The 20445-nt window shown below is 43.8% G+C and overlaps 1 protein-coding gene across 1 annotated transcript in view; it reads right to left on the bottom strand.

The window, feature by feature from the left end:
- LAS1L (LAS1 like ribosome biogenesis factor) overlaps positions 1–20445 on the bottom strand; it is a 117269-nt gene that overhangs the window by 83039 nt on the left and 13785 nt on the right. Inside the window, exons 2-4 of the mRNA XM_068249627.1 lie at positions 19000–19125; positions 13235–13304; positions 148–229 (exon numbers count right to left, since the gene is read on the bottom strand). Coding sequence (XP_068105728.1) covers positions 148–229; positions 13235–13304; positions 19000–19125 — 278 coding nt within the window. The remainder of the gene's footprint in view (positions 1–147; positions 230–13234; positions 13305–18999; positions 19126–20445) is intronic.

Below are 20445 nucleotides of genomic sequence, written 5' to 3'. Positions count from 1 at the left end.
TCCAGGCCTAAGACAGACATTTGGTCTGCAAGACAGCTTTTGATCAGCAAGTCTACATCATTTCCAGTGTATGGAGGGAGAACAGCCTAGCCAAAGAATCATGGCTGCACACGTGAACATAGTAGTTAGGAAGAAGTCATTGCTCACCTTTCCGACACATGCTCAGTTTGGGCAGTTTCCCATGAGTGGCACTGTGACGAAGGTTTACCACCCACTCAGGAATGTTCAGCTGTAAGAAGAAATTTAAAATCAACATTATAAAACTTTAACTATATAGCAATTCCAATGCTAAAAAAACATTTCCAAATAAGTTGAATTTTGTCCTTTGATTTTTTTTTTTTTAATTCCTGTAAGTCAGAAACACTTGAGTACTGGTCTAACCTAGTACAAGCGACAGGAAAAAAGAAGGTCTTCATTCTCACGTCTGAAGAGCTATGGAAAAGCACGTTGTCCAAGATGTTTAAGGACAGGGAAGACTCGGACACACCTCGTCAAATAGACAACACATTTATTCATGCATCAAGGGCCGTTGATACAGGCATCATCAGAGTAATGCTACCAATCATTAGCACACAGCAGATTTTATAGGGTTACAAGTATGCAAAAATATACACTCCCTGGGGCTGGCCAGGATATTTGTCATTGTTACAGAAACCAGTCACAGATCAATATTCACTGCAGACATGAAACAGTTAAGTCCATATTCCTGGAATTCTCCTCCCATATGTAAATGAAAATCTCCACCCCCCAGGTAATTTATTGGGGAACTATGTGTGACCACTGAAACAAGAAAAGGGGATGCATCTGTTTTAAAATAAGCATCATTAACTGTATACCACGCCTGGCATGGTCTCCATTCCTGTAATCCATCTTGAAACCAGACTGTTTATCTGGCTGAAAATAAACAACAGGAAGTTCCTTTAAATTCCAGTCTGCATACCACTGATCAATACTTAGAGTAAATACAATGTTCAGTGTTTAATCAGCATAGCGACTTCATTCAACATGGCTGAATTTTAACAAAATGTCCACCATAGTTACAAGAGAAACTTCACATCTTTATCACTCCCTCCTCTAGTTCATCCCTGTGAACTATTTATATCAAAAGTTTTTCCTTGGTCCTTTGGTGGGGGGCCCCAGCTGATATCACCGGATGGCATTGTAGTATCTTCTTCCTCCCCAGAGCCGCACCCTTAGCCAAAACTCTGAGTTGGGTGGTGCACCCTGGGAGAGCATTATTGTGTCTCTCCTCAGGGTGAGTCAGAAAAGGTTCCTTGAGGTCCTCCATTGAAGCAAAGTGTCATACCAAGATGAAGAGTGCTCCTTTTTGATGTGGAGCGATGTCTTACCAAGGATTCAGCTGCTGTCACCTGTCCAGCTGGGGTTTCTTTCCTCACATCCTTGGGACCTCTTGCCACTGGTTGTAGAATAACAGGTTATATGGTGACACATGAGGTAGAGTTGAAATCATGAGGTAGGTGCCACACTATGGACGACAAGTCTCTTAGGTGTCTTCTTGGTGATAAGCCAGGACCCCTTTAAGTCTTCTGAGGTAGATATTAAGGTAGAACTAGAGGGTGATTGATGTGGTTGTTGCCTAGGTGCACAAGGAAAACACAAGAACATGTCTGCAGGACAGAGGAAACACATTTCATCATTTTTTATTTTTTTTTTAGACGTTCCAGTCCCAAGCCCTGTGTGCCTGTGGCCCCCTTTGTTTTTTTTTTTGTTTTTTTTACTATGCCTTAAGGGCAATATCATATTTGTTTCAACAATAACACATAGGGGATTACAATGCCTAATAAATCTACCCTCTCACTTCTGACAGACTCCTCCCGCCCCTAGCTCAGCAGCCTGACCACTGGCCCCTGGTTCAAGAAGAGTCTGTATGATTATCAGTTTCATTCATACCTATGTTAACTTGTTTTTTTTTTCATCGCTGGAGGACCCTACGATTTCCAGTCACTCGTGTCCATCCATACTATTTAACTACAAGGGATTGGGGTAAAATTACAATGATTACACAACATTTATCCATATTCGTCATCCGGGGATACCACCACTAAAACATCCCTGAGTTTCTTTTTTATTTCTTATTTATCCTTGGGCTCAACCTCTTCATTTTACAAAACATGAATAACTGAAAAAGGTAAAACAATACGGTAAGGGCTATTAGTACCACTACTGGGTTGAGCATGAGATTCAGAAAGGCACTTGCTTTTGGACTATACCCGAATAAGCTTTCCCACCAGGACACACTAGCATCTTGCTCAAGGGCATGTGAGACCTGTAACAGTTTCTCATGATTATGCTCCAGGAGCACAGTTGCTTGCCTTTCTGAAGCTCCGAGAGTTTGTATGATCTCATCCTCTTTCCCAAAATCCAATAACCACCCTTTCAATTCTGCTCCACACCCTAAAGGAATCTTTTGTAAATGGACAGGTGTATCAGGTTTGATGTCAAGTCTCCCTTCAGATGTTATGGGTGTTTGCCCTTCTGGCTGTGCCAGATCTATCCCTAGGACTGGGCCAGTGGGGCAGTACACCCCTCGGGTCAGTGTTCTACCTTGAGTACAATTCAATGTATACACTGCATAAGAAGTGACATTCTCCATCTGATACCAGCACCAATAACCCTGTCCCAGACATTTCATCCTGCTCAGCACCTTTTTTGTTGCGTCCATCAAACATTATCCTTCCTTGTCCCAGCATTGCTGTTTCAAAATTCTATTTTGTTGTCCTTGACATAAGAGCACATTTTCCTTTTTCCAGTGCCCATATGTATCTACTAATCTGGGCTCCCCTTCTTCATACAGCACTAAATTTCATGGTTAACCCAGGAGTGCAAAACCCACACCTTCAGATAGAATAGAACCCAGGTTTACCACTGCATAAGCTTGGTGTTCTTTGCCAGCAACAGGCACTAAGGAGGAAATAGTGCCTGTGAGGCTCTGACACCCATGGAACTGAGTAAGCCACCATTTTTCATGTGTCTTGCAAAATCAAGGACAAATCTTTCAGCCTGTTTACGTAAATTTATAGGAAAAAGGCTAGCGTGCAGCGAGGTTATCATTAGCTTTAAATCTTGTGACAGTTCAAATTGAACCTGCGTACATGATAATGCCAACTGGACGTCTTCTGGATGTTTAAACAGACCTGCAATTAAACCCTTGAACTTCTTCTTCATTACTTCTGACAGTGATGCTGTAGCATCAATGTGGTCATGTTGTAAATTCTCCAATACATGATTTATATCTAAATGGGTTTTCACTCCCACCGCTACATGCTGAGCCACCCCTCCAAGTTTATTTCGTAGCACCTCCAAATCCATAGTGTTCAAAAGCTCCCAAACCGAGACCCCCAGCCCCTCGTACTGTACCCATCAAATCCCTTTTTACTTTATTGTGGCTATGTCCTGATTACAACCACCCTTTCAGCATGTATATTTGATTTTTGACATACACACCACACCTCCTGTCTCATGCATTCACCCCAAAGTCAGTTAGGGTTACTCTCCATCGATCTGAGTATCCACCAACATCGCCCAAGGTGCAGCCAATCCAGGAACAATTAGATCCGCCACTTTGACAGCTGGGACCTTACATGTGTCTGAACTCACCTTTGCATGGACCACAACATCCTTTTCCCATTCTACTTGAACTACAGTTACACATACTTTATCTTTTCCTTCCCATGTGTACCATCCCTTTTTATTTATCGACAGGTTGTTCACACCAGGAACTGGACTCTCCCCATATTACAACCACCCTTTATCCGACTCCTCATAGAGAGGCCAGACAAATGGTCCATATAGATCTAAGTCTAGATCTAATTCATAGCCATGAGGATCTTTCCAGTCCGTGGTATGATACACTCCCCTCAATCCCTCAGACATGGGAATCCCATACATCCATTCATTTACCTTTGGTGCATCTATCCCATTGCACAGCACATCCCACCTCCAAGGGTTTGGCCCATTGAAGGAGAGAGACTGATTTGATGACCAGTACGCTGTGTCAATAATATAATGACCTTCAATGTCTGGTGTACAGGCCTCTCTCATAAATCTCAACATATATTGACGTACTGTTATACCTTCTTGAGGTGTGATGCGTTCAAATAACTTACTTTTAGCATCTGTTTGTACATGCAATACCAGGGTGCTAAAATAGGCACCAAGTCTGACTTTTTCAGTGTCTTTATACTAGGTGACTTGTTTGACTATACTACAGTTCAGTCCAAATATAATTCTTTCTTGAGTCAAGTATGTCAGAGGGTTTACAGTTCCAATGTACTCAGGAATTTGCGTGAGTTGGAACTCCATAACAACAAAGTACCTTGCACCGGTTCGGGTTGGTCATAGAATATTTTCCTATACTGTCCTGTCTCTCCAACATTATATACCATGTACATAATGTTCCAGTCGTCATACCCTCCTCTTGTCGGGTCTTCAGGATATAATTTTCCTTTGTCACATACTGCCAACTGATCAACTGAGGTTCCATTGTTTAAATTGGATGATAAGTCCCTCAGATCTTTACCGTCAAGTGTTTCGTCATCTATGTCATTAGGGTCTGTAATGAAAATTCCTAGCATGGTACATGTCTACTTCAGGGTCCTCATGTCCCTCACAGTCAAGTATATTTTTTGTCGTGGACATATGTCAAAAAGAAAATAATCTCAGGTCTTCCCTGCAACTTCTGTTTTAGATACTTCTGAAAAAGGGGGAATTGTTCTGCGGTACAGACTGCCACAGAGCTCATCTAGGGTATGCCATTCAGTGTCCGTGGATGTATTGGTCTAGCATATTCAAAATAATGCTAAATAGTGGGACTCATTCCCTTTATACCATGTACATGCAAATACCCATGGACAAAGAGGGGGTATTTTGGCACTAATGTCCCATGTTTATACTCTATCCTGTGAAGGTGGGATGGATCCCACCCTTTTGGCTTTATTCCCCATATTTCATAAGATTTGGGTGGAACCCAAGGTCCCTGATGGTGATTTGGGAGATGCGGATTATCAGTCCCTGTGGATTCACTTGACAAACGACATAACATACAGACTAACATAAATGCCCCTGTTGGCATAGCTGTCTTAATTATTTTCCCGTATTCCTTTACAATGAGATGCATGGATCCACAGAACCTTCCCCTCCAATTGTCACCGAATTTAGAATCTGAAATAGAGGAGACAACTTGTCCATGCAATTTTTGTACGTGGGTTATGTAATGATTATACATACATCTCTAATGTTTAATGCATAGTTTGCCCTTTCTGTTCTCTATTCCTGACATAACTGAAGCCGTATAAATATCCGTGAAAGGCTGGAGCTCCAGACCTTCAACTCAGGTCTAGGAAGTTTATACATAGAAACTGACAAGCACCTGGTAAGGGCCCTCCCATCATGGGAGGACCACTGCCTTTGAAAACTGATCACATTAGTCAGATGAAGAGTCCGATAACTCAGCCTCATTGTCCCTATCTGTCTGCGTTTTATAGTTAGACTGAGGTGTGTAGCTACACTGTTTGATGAAATGCCCTGGGCTTCCACATCTGTAACATACCCTCAAACCTCGCCTCCGAGGTCTAGGTGGATAGACAATTTTGAGTTGGTTTGCCAAAGCGTTTGTCCAAAAATGCCCCTTTTCACTGGAGTCCTGTGACACATCCCTCGGTATAAATGTCTTGCTGACTATTTCCTTCAGGTCCCTCTCCCCACACACCCTTTTGATAAGTCGAAACATGTCTCCCCATGTGGCCTTGTAGCACGTACTAAGCTGCAAAGTGCCTTGGGGTGTGCCATTTAAACTATCCAGGTCGGTTAAGTCTGTATTGTCTTTGACTTAGATGTTGCTGCCAATCTGGTTCTGGCACCCTTGCCGTGGTAGTGGGCTGAGAGGGCATAGGAATAAGCTGTGGGAAAAATCGATTTCTAATTTGAGATAGTAATGGATCATCCATGAAGGGGGAGGGCTGCATGTAGTGTGTTAAGTAGTTGCTTATATTACTAAGATGAGTAGGGATTAATTCATAAGGGGAGCAGTGAGGGATGCCCGTCATCATTGGTTGGAGGGGGTACATCCTATCATTTGGATTCAGAGCATAGTTGAGGGGAGTGTATTCTGACACTCTCCCTGTCCCATATGCATGTGGTGATTCTTCCCTTAACTGTGCTAGGGCAGTTGGTGTACTTACTTCAGTGGTTAGCTGAGGATCTATAGTGGGATGACGCAGTTTCCCTAGCTCCCCTCTTCCCCCGTGAGCTCCTAGGCTTGCTGATTCTGGCACATCCTGTCTCTGCCTCTGACCTATGTGAAACTGTACTTCCTCTGTTTCAGTGAGGTCAATGAGAGGCTGTGTTGCAGCACTGCCTCTTGTAAGAGGTTCTGCAGCAGCTCTATGGCTCACGTCCTGTGACGCAGTTCTGTTGAATGACTCATGCAGCTCCCCGGACATGATTGCAGACCAAGCTTGGTATGCTCCCATCTCCATTACCTCCTTCTCCTCTATTTGCTCATCCTCTGACCCATACAATTGTTCAGTGCTTGCAGTTGTAGGTCTCATCTTACCTGTGACAGTTGCAGATTGTGTCACTGTCAATATGTTCACATCCTCTGATCTCCGGATGGACTCCTTCATCCATCTACTCCATGCCTCTCTCTCATTAGGACGACTCATTCTCATTCTGTGTGTGTCCCACAGATTTTTCCAAATTTTTGGCTTAAAGGTACCCTTTTTAGCAAACTTGTGGTTCGTCCACCATTCCCATTCCTCTAAATATCGTGACACCCATAGTCCATATTTGTCAGACATTTCCTCTCGAGGGGTCAAATACTGTGGCTCTCCACGATTTGACTCTCGTTTCCGGGAAATTAAGTTCCTCATAATAAAGACTATGTGTTCACCCTGAATTCCACGCAATTCTCACACCAAAGGTGGCCAATCCTCTGGTTTCGAATGGGAGCAACTCAAGCAACACTCTCTGTGTTGCTTCTGTGCAATACACTTATTGACACAAGGGTCAGCCAATCCCGCCAATCTTCTGGTGACTTTCACAATAGCTTGCGATGCCTCACTTAGACCCCTTCAGCTACAGTGAAAGTTTATAAAGCTCTCACTGTGCTGCCTGGTTAGCCTGCAAGACACCAGTACCAGTGAGGTTTCACAAAGGCTCACTTGTCTGCTTGAGTGGCCTGGGGAGCAGCAAAACCCTAAGTTCGGCTGCACTGCTCACCTGGTCGCCCAATTATGTCTAGCAGGCAGTGGTCTGGTGTGCATCACAATCCCTGTGAAGTCCCGACTACAGTCACAAAAGTCTGCAATGCCCCACTTAGATCCTCCAGCCCCAGTGAGAGCTTACAAAGCTTCCACCTTGCTGCCTGACTGGCCCGCAAGACACCAGTACCAGTGAGGACTCACAGAGCACCCACCTGTCTGTTTGAGTGGCCCGGGGAGCAGCAAAACCCCAAGTTCGGCTGCACTGCCCACCTGGTCGCTCAATTGTGTCTAGCAGGCAGTGGTCTGGTGTGCATCACAAACCCTGTGACATCCAGTAATCTATTGATCGGCAATGAATTGGATCTGGCTGAGCGGAGACTTCTCTCTCGTGGTCGGGAAGCTCCTCCCCCGGTGGACAAACCTCAAAGCCAAACCTCAAAGCCTCCTCTAAGGCAGCTTGAGTCTCATATATATCAGCCAAATCAGGACAACACAAATTCTTCCACCAGATATAACACCACTAGACTATCAGAATGATTATACTGTTAACTGTAGCAATGAGCCAATAAATCAGTGTCTCACAATCCCTCTCAGGGCAAATAACAGCACCCTGTGAGAAATTTACATTTATTTGATCAGGATAAGACCTTTTGAGCATGCAGTCACTCCCTCACTCATCCAGGGGTGTGCACAGGCTATACTGTCTCAGATATGTAAGCCATCAGAGTCATCTGAACACTTAGAACCCTCAGGTAGTGGATCCAACCTCTCCACTAACTGAGGGATTGGATAATTAATTCTAGATCCTCAGAATTGTCTGATTCTTCTGAGTTGTCTAGTCCCTGCCCCACCCTCTCTTAATAGTTGAGGGATTGGGAGGTCCCAGGGGGCGACTAATTTTGACAGAAAAATATAATGCTGAGCGACTATTTCAGGCTTTGGCTGGTATTCAAGACCCAATTCTGCACACTCCCAGGGTGTTGACTATAAGGAGAATTGAGTGCTGCCTGGGAGGCGTGGCACATAGGGCCTTATTACAATTGGCCTGTATCTGTCTAGAGAGATATTGGGGATGCCGCAGGTCACTCTCCTCCTGATCAAATATTCAACTATACTGGGTACTTTTTCCAATGATATGAGACACTCTGGGCACACTCTAAAGTGTTTGTAGAGGTTAGTACAAAAACAGCATAGTTCAGGCAAGTTTAGTTTTCTCCCTTCCACACGCCAATTAAGTAGGCCCCCCCGATAAGCCCCACTATACTTTATGTAGTGTGACGTAATTTAATGTGTATTCCACCTTGGTGTTTGTTGGGAAGGAGAAAACAGTTGCCTACACATATAAGAGAACACTTAGTCAAATACAGTTATCTCTGAGCTGCACACACTAGGTACCTTGCAGACAATAAAACACCATTACACATCACCATCAGTTTAAACACATGTTCAATCTCCCTGCTACAAGTATCCCATCCAACGTTATGTTGTCTCAGGGGAGAGCCAGCCTACAAGTTCTCTGCTTTGAAGGAAGCGAATCTCCCCTCTGTCTATGATTTATGACCACGGTCTATAGATTTTCAATCTGTGGTTTCCTTCTGAAAACTTTCTCCACAGTGTGTATCCTGTGTGATAACTGCGTGTTGCAGCACCACAGGGCTGTGCACACAATAGTATGCTGACTCACAGAGTTTATAATCTAGATTGGCTCTCCACTGTCGACCCCCAATACTCCGGATACCACATAGAATGTTCTCTTCAGAAATATGACATTACTCAGCATGAATCCACATATCATATACTATTGTAATGAATTCTAGTTACTCACACAACACTATACTCCATACAATAGCAACTAAGTCAGATTCCATGCACTAAGTTAATCACAGCAGACAGACGGCATGAATAACACATGTTAAATCTCAAGCACCAAGTTAATCAGAAGAAAGAGACGGTATGCATACAGGGTACAGAGTAAGAAATAGAAGATGACATACCACATATCAGGAGACCGTTGTCATGGGAGATCCTCACGGAAACCCTGCTGAGCGGAGTAGGGTTGCAACCAGCAGGGAGGTTCAAATATCAAGTAGGTGATCAAGTCTCACCTGGTACAGCGCTGTTTAAGGATTTGATATCTGGACCTCTCCACGGCTGTTTCTCCAAGGTTCCGCTCCTCAAGATGTCCAGGGTCCCTCCAGAGGTGTGCCACAAAGTCAATCGTTCATTGCCCGCGTTTCTCCACCAAAACTGTCCAAGATGTTTAAGGACAGGGAAGACTCGGACACACCTCGTCAAATAGACAACACATTTATTCATGCATCAAGGGCCGTTGATACAGGCATCATCAGAGTAATGCTACCAATCATTAGCACACAGCAGATTTTATATGGTTACAAGTATGCAAAAATATACACTCCCTGGGGCTGGCCAGGATATTTGTCATTGTTACAGAAACCAGTCACAGATCAATATTCACTGCAGACATGAAACAGTTAAGTCCATATACCTGGAATTCTCCTCCCATATGTAAATGAAAATCTCCACCCCCCAGGTAATTTATTGGGGAACTATGTGTGACCACTGAAACAAGAAAAGGGGATGCATCTGTTTTAAAATAAGCATCATTAACTGTATACCACGCCTGGCATGGTCTCCATTCCTGTAATCCATCTTGAAACCAGACTGTTTATCTGGCTGAAAATAAACAACAGGAAGTTCCTTTAAATTCCAGTCTGCATACCACTGATCAATACTTAGAGTAAATACAATGTTCAGTGTTTAATCAGCATAGCGACTTCATTCAACATGGCTGAATCTTAACAAAATGTCCACCATAGTTACAAGAGAAACTTCACATCTTTATCAACGTCATCAATTTAAAGAAAATCTGAAGAAGAGAAAAACCCAGATACTCGCCTAAGGATAGGAAAGGCTCTAGGGTCCTATAGAGCCTTCCTGTTCCTCCAACGGTGCTCGCATTCCAGCGCTGTATCCCCAGTTAGCAGTTTCCACCAATGTGTCGGAGACTGCTCACTTCTGCCGATGTGATAAGGCTTTGGCAATCTTTGGGTGCCTGGGTGCTCCTAAAGACGGCGGCTCCATACTGTGCATGCGCAAGCACGCATTCTTGCACATGTGCAGTATGAAGCGGCCGTCTTTGGGAGCACTCAGGCACCCAAAGATTGCCAAAACCTGTCACAGTGGCGGCAGTGAGCAGTCGCCTACCCATCGGTCAGAGACTGTTAATAGGGGATTCAGGACTGGAACGCAGGCACCACAGGAGGAACGAGAAGGCTCTATAGGACACAGAGCCTTCCCTCTCATTAGGCAAGTATCTGGGGGTTTTTTGTTTTTTTTTGTAGCTTCAGATACTCCTTAATCTGGTATTCGCGCTTCAGCACATGACCAGTAAATGCAATCTTTACGGAGCAAGGCTTTATCATGGCGAATCAGAGCTTTGTTAACATATCAGCTGATCAAATTGATCACATGCTTTTCCAGTTCTCAGACAACATCATTCTTAAACTGCCTCTAGTTTCTCAACCACAATGGCCCAAAATACAATTTTCTGCGCTGTAGGTTTCCTAGGATTTCAGCTTAAAAAAAGGAACCTGAAAAGAGTAAAATTACTGTATATTCCTGCGTATAAGACTACTTTTTAACCCTTGAAAATCTTCTAAAAAGTTGGGGGTCGTCTTATACGCCGGGTATCATTGATGCTGGGTGATACCCCCTATCCTGTTACCGTCTCTCAGATCTTGCCGCTGAGGACTGTAGTGAAGCGGCGCAGGCGCATATGTGTGAGTTCTGAGAGGCAGAGAGGGAGGTAAATAGGATACAAGGGTGGGCCAGAGGGGTGAAAGAGGCATATTTTATGGGCACAGCGCGATCTATTTTTCCATACTGCTCTGATAGACAGGGAGAGCTGACGAATCTACTTAGGGAGAGTTCACCAATCCAACCAGTCAATTGACTATATACTGTTATATACTGGGTACCACATACAGTACAGCACCAGTATATGATTTTTTTTTATTTGGTGTACGTTGGAAGAGGGGTAGTCTTATACGGTGAGTATATCACAAACTCTTTATTTTAATTGAAAAAGTTGGGGGGTCGTCTTATACACCCAGTCTTATACGCCGGAATATACGGTATTTAAAATAAGCACATGAAGTACCTGCAAATGAACATTACATACATACTTTGCTGTTAAGTTCCTCTCAGTAGCTATTTTTTCTAACAACGATTCTTTCCAGTTCTGACTAGATCTAGTCTAGAACTTAAAAGTTTTAGGGCCCTTTTCTACTAGATCAGTTGCTCTCTGCTATAACTAATGTGCAAAGTAATGTCTAGGTTTCCTCATGGTTCAAGTGGGCAATGTTACAGGTTAACTGAGTGTTTTACCAGAAGCTGTTACAGGGGGATTATGATAGCTAACAATTGAATTGCCAAGGTGAAGAGACATTGCCAAGATCATATATCATCCCCTTTGTAATTCCCACTATAAATGTCTGACACAATGCTGTACAGATGCACTACTCTGCTGTTGCCTAGCGATGCCTCTGTACAGCATCGGCGCTCCAGAACGGTTACCCTATTAATCAGATCAGTTCAGTTCAGATGCCCAGGCTGGGGAGAATAGCCCGCTACATGTCCAACAGGTAATTTACTGCCTCCGGACGTTGGAAATTGAAATTTACACCCATTTGGGACCAGTTATCCCTGCTAAGGTGTAGATTTCATTTCCTGCACCACACGCTCCCACCGCTCTCCCGTCCCTGGAGCCAACTCGCTCTGCCACCACATCTCCGACAGCAGAGCTCCATGAGCCGGTCAGGAGCCGATTTCATTGGCTCCTGACCCTGTGATCCAATCTATTCACGACTGGACCCAGTTGGGGCACATGCTCTGTTCACTCTATGCACCCTCTTCAATCATGGCTGTGCACAGCACCCGTGGCCAGGAGTGTCCTGGGCATGCAAGAATCAGAAACATTCAGAATCCAGCATGCCCAGGACACTCCTGGCCTCAGCTGCTGTGTGCTTAAAGAGAATCTGTATTGTTAAAAATCGCACAAAAGTAAACATACCAGTGCGTTAGGGGACCTCTCCTATTACCCTCTGACACAATTTCCCCGCTCCTCGCCGCATTAAAAGTGGTTAAAAACAGTTTTAAAAAGTTTGTTTATAAACAAACAAAATGGCCACCAAAACAGGAAGTAGGTTGATGTACAGTATGTCCACACATAGAAAATACATCCATACACAAGCAGGCTGTATACACTCTTCCTTTTGAATCTCAAGAGATCATTTGTGTGTTTCTTTCCCCCTGCAGCTATCTTCCACTGAAGTGTCAGGCTGTTTCTTCCTGCAGAGTGCAGACAGCTCTGCCTGTATGTAATTCCTCAGTATGTGAAAGCCCAGCCAGCTCAGAGGAGGATTTATCCAGCTTGTAAAAGATAAGAGAGAAGAGAGAAGCTGCCCTAATCTAAATAATACACAGGCAGTGTGCAGAGCGGGACCTGGAGGTAGGAGATGCATCACAGAACCACAACACTGAAGAACTTGGCAGCCTTCCAGACACAGGCTGACAAGTCTGACAAGAGAGAGATAAGTTGATTTATTACAGAGATGGTGATAGTAGAACGTGCTGCAGTAAGCCAGAACACATTAGAATAGCTTTTGGAACTTGTAGGATGATAAAAAACAGGATGCAATTTTTGTTACGGAGTCTCTTTAAGATGGCACGTAGAGTGGCCCGGGCATGTGCCCCACTCTGACTAGATCCAGTCGTGCACGTGGGCTACAGCAGGACCACGGAGGGTAGGCTGCTCTCAGATAAGCCGTCCAGGGCTCTACACTTGTGAACAACAAGACCAGCCACATTTAGGCCAATTTTTATGTTGCTCAGAAGTCGATACGCATGGTAATTTTTTCCTTTCTTTATTCACAATTTGACTTAACTATTTGATCTAGAATTTTGTAAAAGAGCTACTAGAGTTTGCTCACCTCATTAGCCAGACGTCTTAAAGGAATTGCGATATTTTTCTGTTTTCTTTCTGTGATGATATTTACAAACCTGAAGTGAATAAATGCAAATCAGGATAATACAACATTTTTTTTTTTAATTTTTTTTTAAAGGCATGCACGGCTTATTTTTCTTGTAACTAAAGTTTCCTCTGAAGTATGGGCAGGTTAATTAACTGTGGGAATGACAAAGGTGGCAATTCACACTGTACAGAGGACTCTTCAGCACTTGGAGATGTGGTCCTATAAGGTCTAAGCAGCAGCAGCAGCAATCTAATGCCTGGTACACACCATGCAATTTCCCATCAGATAGATGTGTCAGAGCGAGTATTTTCCGACAGGTCTGTTTTGATTTCCAATCATTTTTCTGATCGCTTTTATGTAGAAAGGATTGGAAAATCGTTCTGAAAAACAATTGGAAAACAAAAACGGACCTGTCGGAAATAATCTATCCAATGGGAAATTGTATGGCATGTGCCAGGCATAAGGGAAACTTTGTCAGCAGTGTGCTTCCTTTCTAGTTTAACTACTTTGGCCTCCTGGGACGTACTAGCTACGCCCAGGAGGCCATGTGCGCGTCCGCGCGCTCCCGGCCGCGGATAGTTAGCCCACGAATCAGTGTATCGGGCTATGGTGCCCGATCACTGATTCCTCTCCCCCGCAGAAAAAGCGACAGCTTCTCTCAGAAGCTCCGCTTTTTCTGGCTGTTGCGTCCCACATGCGTCCCTCTAAGCGTATGCTACGCTTAGAGTGACGTCATGTAAACAAACTCAACTACAACTAAAAGTAAAAAAAATTAAACTCAACACACATTTACATTCTAAAAGTACTGTTTACATCCCACCCTCCTAAAAAATACCCAAATAAAATGTTTAATATAAAAAAAAAAAAATCATTACAATAATAAAAAAACAACATGTAAATATTTAGATAAGGGTCTAAACTTTTTAAATATCAATGTAAAGATTAAATATTTCTATATTTTTTTTATTCTAAACTTGTAAATAGTGATAGATGCAAAACGGAAAAAATGCACCTTTATTTCCAAATAAAATATTGTCGCCATACATTGTTATAGGGACATAATTTTAACGGTGTAATAACCGGGACATATGGGCAAATACAATACGTGAGTTTTAATTATGGAGGCATGTAAACTATAATGGCTGAAAACTGAGAAATAATGCATTTTTTCCGTTTTTTTTCTTATTCTTCCTGTTAAAATGAATTTACAGTAAAGTGGCTCTTAGCAAAATGTACCCACCAAAGAAAGCCTAATTGGTGGCGGAAAAAACAAGATATAGATCAATTCATTGTGATAAGTAGTGATAAAGTTATAGGCTAATTAATGGAAGGTGAACATTGCTCGGATGCATAAAGTGAAAACGACTGAAGGCTGAAGTGGTTAAAATCAATGGTTATAGGAAACTCATCAATTCTCTCTATAAAGGAGTGTATTCAGTCAAAAGTACGCAATCTATCATAAGAACGCAGTCCTTATAAAAGACAACTTGATGATTGAATTAAGAAGGGAAGGTTTTACCACAATAGTGTCACTCACTCCCCGTGGCCTGTGTCTGCTGGTTTCCAGCTTGTAGCCCCACCCCCTTACAGGAAAGAGCCGTGACTCTTCCGTAGCACTTTATCCCTGATAGAGGCGTGGCATGGCGCTTTTCTGCTAGTAGGTGGGGCTAGGCGCCGGCAGGTACAGGGGCGGTGAGTGAGTTGGCAGAAACAGACCCGGACGGTAGTTATAGCTTTATTTTTTCAACACTGAATAAACTCAGTTTCTCTGCTTTCGATAGCAGTTAGCTCCTTCCCTTTACATTAGTTGCATGCCTTTGCAAGTCTGCTATAGTGCCCCTGTGGTCCATTCAAGGTAGAAGTATTACAGCTGGGGCCTATGTTTTTTTGCATTACTGTGAACTTGGAGGACTAATTATGGCTGGCAGGCAGATGACAGTAGGCAGTGGAATCTGAAGTGGAATTTTGCTATTGTGTTCCTTCAGTTCAACAAGGCAGAACTCTAGGACTAAGCATGACACTGTTTAACACAGCTTATAATACAATGCTGCCTCTGCCCTCAACCATGCTTTGTGAAATTTTTTTTTCCAATTCTATAAAGTAGCAATAAAAATTATACGGATTTCTGCACAAATCGGTCATAGGCCTGGTGCACACCAAAACCCGCTAGCAGATCCGCAAAATGCTAGCAGATTTTGAAACGCTTTTTGTTTTTCTGTAGCGTTTCAGCTAGCATTTTGCGGTTTTGTGAAGCGTTTTTGGTGTAGTAGATTTCAGATATTGTTACAGTAAAGCTGTTACTGGACAGCTTCTGTAACAAAAACGCCTGCAAAACCGCTCTGAACTGCCATTTTTCAGAGCGGTTTGCGTTTTTCCTATACTTAACATTGAGGCAGAAACGCATCCACAATCCAAAAAATGCCTCACCCCGGGAGTATGCGTTTCTGCAAAACGCCTCCCGCTCTGGTGTGAACCACCCCATTGAGATACATTGACCAAGCGGATCCGCAGCCGCAAGCGGCTGCAGAAACGCTGAAAAAGCCGCTCGGTGTGCACCAGCCCATACAATGTGATCTGATCATCTACAGTATTTTCGGTCTTGAAAAAGCATGGCAGTGCAAAACCTACGCCAACCCTCTACCTCCACATGGTATCCACGGCCTAGCAAGTTCCAATCTTGTACGTTCAAGTCAAAACAGTGACGTAGCAATCACCATAGCAGCTGCTATGGGGCCCATTGACACTCAGTGGGTGAGGGGGGAGCCCGTCATTTGTGGATGCAGATGGCAATATGGGGACCGACTCCAAGGCAAGCTCGCATGTTGCTGCTGTTTGGCTGACAGCATGCCTGTCTCTGTGAGACACGGCACTTCAAACAGGCTGCAACATCACAGGGAGACGAAGCAGCTCTTCACTAGCTGCAGCGCAGGGAGTACTGGCTGCCAGAACAGAGCTCACAGGCACAAGCACCAAACGGGAGAAAGAGCCTGATTGAAGTCTGCAAATTTGGCAGACCTGCCGTGACCTTAGGTCAGTTTAAAGAGCACAGTGAGATTTATCTTTCTTCCCCTTCCTTCCTTTTTCTTTGATATACACTTTGGAAGCCTCTGGGATCACAAGGCCCATGCTGGGCTCCAGAGCACATGCAGTTTCAAAAAGAAGAGTACCGTATACACTCGTGTATAAGCTGAATTTTGAGCCCCAATAAGTGCCCCCAAAGTGGGGGTCACCAGCTTATACACGAGTCATTTAAAAATAACAACCTTCCCCGAGAGCACTACCAGCGCATTGGCTTGCTGTGCACCCCCCGGAACGGAGCGGCATGTATAGCGGCATTGTAACTATTATGGAGCCCACACTAATAATTCAGCAGCGTGTCACCTGTTGGCTGCTTCTTTGCGGACCTCCCAGTGTTCCCCTTCTCCGTAGCTGTCCCTCTTCATCCTCTAACGATTGGCTTCTCTCGGGCTAGAATGCTAGAAGGGGGTTGTCTCTTCTACCCCCTTGCGCCGCTCTCACTCGCCCAGTCAGCTGCCCGGAGATCGGGATACAGCGCGCCGCCAGGAATCCTTATTTTGTTTGTTGCAGTATCGTTGCTATGACTCCTGTAGTGACGCCACTAGAGGGCATCATAGCAATGATACTGCGACAGACAGAAGAGGATACCTGGTGACACTGTGTCCCATAGTCCGGGCAGCTGACTGGGCGAGTGAGATCAGGGTAGGAAGAGGAGACAACTCCCTTTTAGCATTCTTGCCCGAAAGAAACCACTCGTTAGAGGATGAAAATGGACACCTACGGAGGAGGGGAACACGGGGGAGGCCCGCACAGCAGCAGCCAACAGGTGAGACGCTGCTGACTGATAATCAGTGTGCGTTCGTTATCGGTGAATCGCGATGCTGGCTTAGGAGTCCCACCTCCTCTTCTGACTCGGTAAGCTCTCTTTGCCACCCACGCTGCTCCTCGTTTCCCTTCCTCTCGTTTCTCCTGAGCAATTTGTGTCTATTTGAGGTCTGATTTGCACTTAAAGTGTTAATGCTGTCACTTTTATTTACAGTATCATGGGTTTCCTCTTGATCTTTTTAATTGAGTTAATTGGTTTGGTTTAAGATTTGGTTTCATTTTATGCACTTTTTACTATTGTTGCTGCAAGCACATTGCACTTTATAAGAAAGTGTCATCATATAATTGCATATTTTATTTGTTTAGTGCGACATTTGTACAGGTTCCCTCCTCCTTTGCTTTCTACTAGACACTTTGTGCATTTGATTACAGATGGTTGAGGTCTATTTGGTTGGCTGATGGTGCTTGCCCATTTTAGCTGATATTTCTAGCCAACAGTAGCTGCTGCATTTCTTAACACCCCCCCCCCCCCCCCCCTCCCCGACTTACACCAGTCAAACATTTTTCCATATTTTTTTTTAGGCAAAAAAGTGTGTGTGTGTGTGTGTGGGGGGGGGGGGGGGGGGAGATGCTTCTGCCTCCCTATAATGGGGGCCCTCTGGCAACCTATACTGCTGGGCTACATCTGTCTACCAATACTGAGCAGGCTACTTCTGGCTACCCATACGGGGGGGGGGGGGGAAGTCATCTCTACTTAGGGCTTCTTCCAGTTCCCTGCAGCCTTTCAGGTCCCTCACCATCCCCCCCATTCAGCACAGTCTCAGCCGTGCTCACCTCCTCAATAGTGCTCTTCTGTAGTTTGGAAACTTGCAACTTCACAGGTGCATAATGCATCATTGAGGATAAATGTGTCCCAGGCCAAGCATGTGCAGTAGCTGTATTTTTTTTTGGGGGGGGGGCTCATGATTTTGCTACGGGGCCTCATGATTTCTAGCCACTCCCTAGTGTTTAAATAAAAGCGGTTATCTTATGTGTGCTACACTCTGCCGTTATGGGTTAACAAAATAAAAATTCCAGCCCCTCCCTCCCTCGATGGCCTGTGCCAAGAAGCACCAGAACAGGCAGGAGATACAGTCTTGCACAAATCTTATTTCAGCACATCCTACACGCCTCTGTTTTTCAACGCACTGACACTTTTTTTTTTTGGGGGGGGGGGGGGGTTGACAGCTGACAACTGAAGAGAACCAATGCCAAGATCATCCCATTTGTCACTGCCACTATAGATGTCTGACACCAGTCCTTGGCAGTGCTTATGAGGGTCACTGTGGGAGCAAAGGTCGGGACTGCAGTCCCTGCTGATTCTGTACAATATGTGAATTATAAAAGGACATTAGGAAAATGGAGTTCTTTTACAGTGTTCCCCAACCCTCAAGGCCCACCAACGGTGCATGTTTTGTGGAAATCCACAGAGGTAGTTAATCAGCTCTGGTGAGACACTAATTACCTCACCTGTGCATGTTTGTGGTTTTCTGCAAAACGTACTGTTGGTGGGCCTTGAGGATAGGGTTGGGGAACTCTGCAATTAACACTAAATTTCAAGGATACAACCCAATCTTGGCGTGGCACACCACCAATCCTTTGAAGTTAGTTTATTGGTGCCTAATGCTCGATGCTAAATATTTACATCCCCGCTGTTCGGGGAGCTTTATCGCCGCCGCCGTGGGACCAAGGAGGACAGGGGAAGCCTCAATAGGATCCAGAGGCTTCCCCCACCCGAGGTGAGTACCCCCGGGTAGGTTTTTTTTATTGCAGGTTTTCTTTAACATTGCTACACCAAGCATATAAAAGGTTATGTGCATCCCTAAATTATTATTACTTACCTGACAAGTGCCAATCCATAAAGTAAGGCCAGCTCTTGTTCCCCCATCCCCCCATTCATGTCCAGGATCTTGCAGCGGACAAGGTCAGCAGTGCATTCCATAGCAAGAGGCATACTATTCCCATACCTAGAACAGAATCAAAATACAGTTATTACAACTAATAATCATAATAATAAGAATAATAATTCAAACCTCCAACATAGTTTAACCACTTAAACCTATCTGGACGGATATATATGTCCAGTGTATTTGGGAAGACTGCACCACCAGATTGTTACTAAATGAGGCACATGTGGTATAATTTTAACTGACAAGGTGTAGAATACATCTTGGTGTGTCTTAAAGCTTGGGCACACTTGGACCACAAATGGGTAGGGACAAACTCAATCCAACATAAAATAGTAATTTTCAAAATTATGATCAAACTTGGGAAAGTCTTAGCAAAATTTTAACCTTGATAAGTTTTAGAATGGAGTTAATAAAGTTTTAGGGTTGAGGCCCTTGTCTTATGTATTCTTTTTAGTCACAAACTGAATCAAAAGCAATACAATTTTCACATATTCTGTACCAAAATAAAATACCTGTAACATGAAAACAAAGTAACAGAATATAAAGAGAAAAAACATGTATTGTTACCTTATGAACTTGGCTTTTAAATATATATACCATGAGGATATAGTACTGTTATTTTTGCAAATGTCTCGTAATCATAGATGGTATACAATGAGGAATCAAAAAACACAAGAGAAAAAAGGCACCTTTATTTCCAGATACAAAATTATCACACAGTGTGCTAGGAACATAATCTAAATGTTGTAATGACCAGGATGGATAAGCAAATAAAATGTGTAGGCTTAACCTATACTTAGCACTGTTTATTGTAAAGCTTTAACCAGTTCGGCCTATCTGGACGAGCTTCCTCGTCCAGATAGGCACTGGTGCTGCCGCCGGCTCGTGCGCGCGAACGGGCGCGCCCCCGCTGCCCGCCGCTAGCCCCCCGATCAGTGAATGGGAATATAATTCCCATTCACCGATCTAACTTCCCCGCAGAAATACCGACGCTTTCTCTCCAGAGAGCGCGGTATTTCTGCCCCCAGGAAACAACTCCTCAGCATTTTAGTTCCTAGATGCGAGCTGGTTCGCATCTAGGACTTTTTTCACTGTGGCCATCTTGTGGCCAAATAGTAAACTGCACCCACATACATTTTTGATTAAAAAAAAACATTATTTTACATTTAAAATTAGCAGTTTCCCTCCCACACCAAAAATTACCTACATACACTTTTTTTTATTAAAAAAAAAAAAAAAAAAAAAATTAAAAAAAAAAAAACAACAACAAATAGTTACCCAAGGGTCTGAACTTTTTAAATATGCATGTCAAGAGAATATATTATATTATTTAAAATTATAAGCTTATAAATAGTGATGGACGCAAATTGAAAAAAT

The sequence above is a fragment of the Hyperolius riggenbachi genome, chromosome 8 (genome assembly GCF_040937935.1).
Source record: "Hyperolius riggenbachi isolate aHypRig1 chromosome 8, aHypRig1.pri, whole genome shotgun sequence".
NCBI classification, from domain to species: domain Eukaryota; kingdom Metazoa; phylum Chordata; class Amphibia; order Anura; family Hyperoliidae; genus Hyperolius; species Hyperolius riggenbachi.
Note: the sequence above shows the minus strand (reverse complement) of the source record. Positions and strands in the feature narration are given on the sequence as shown.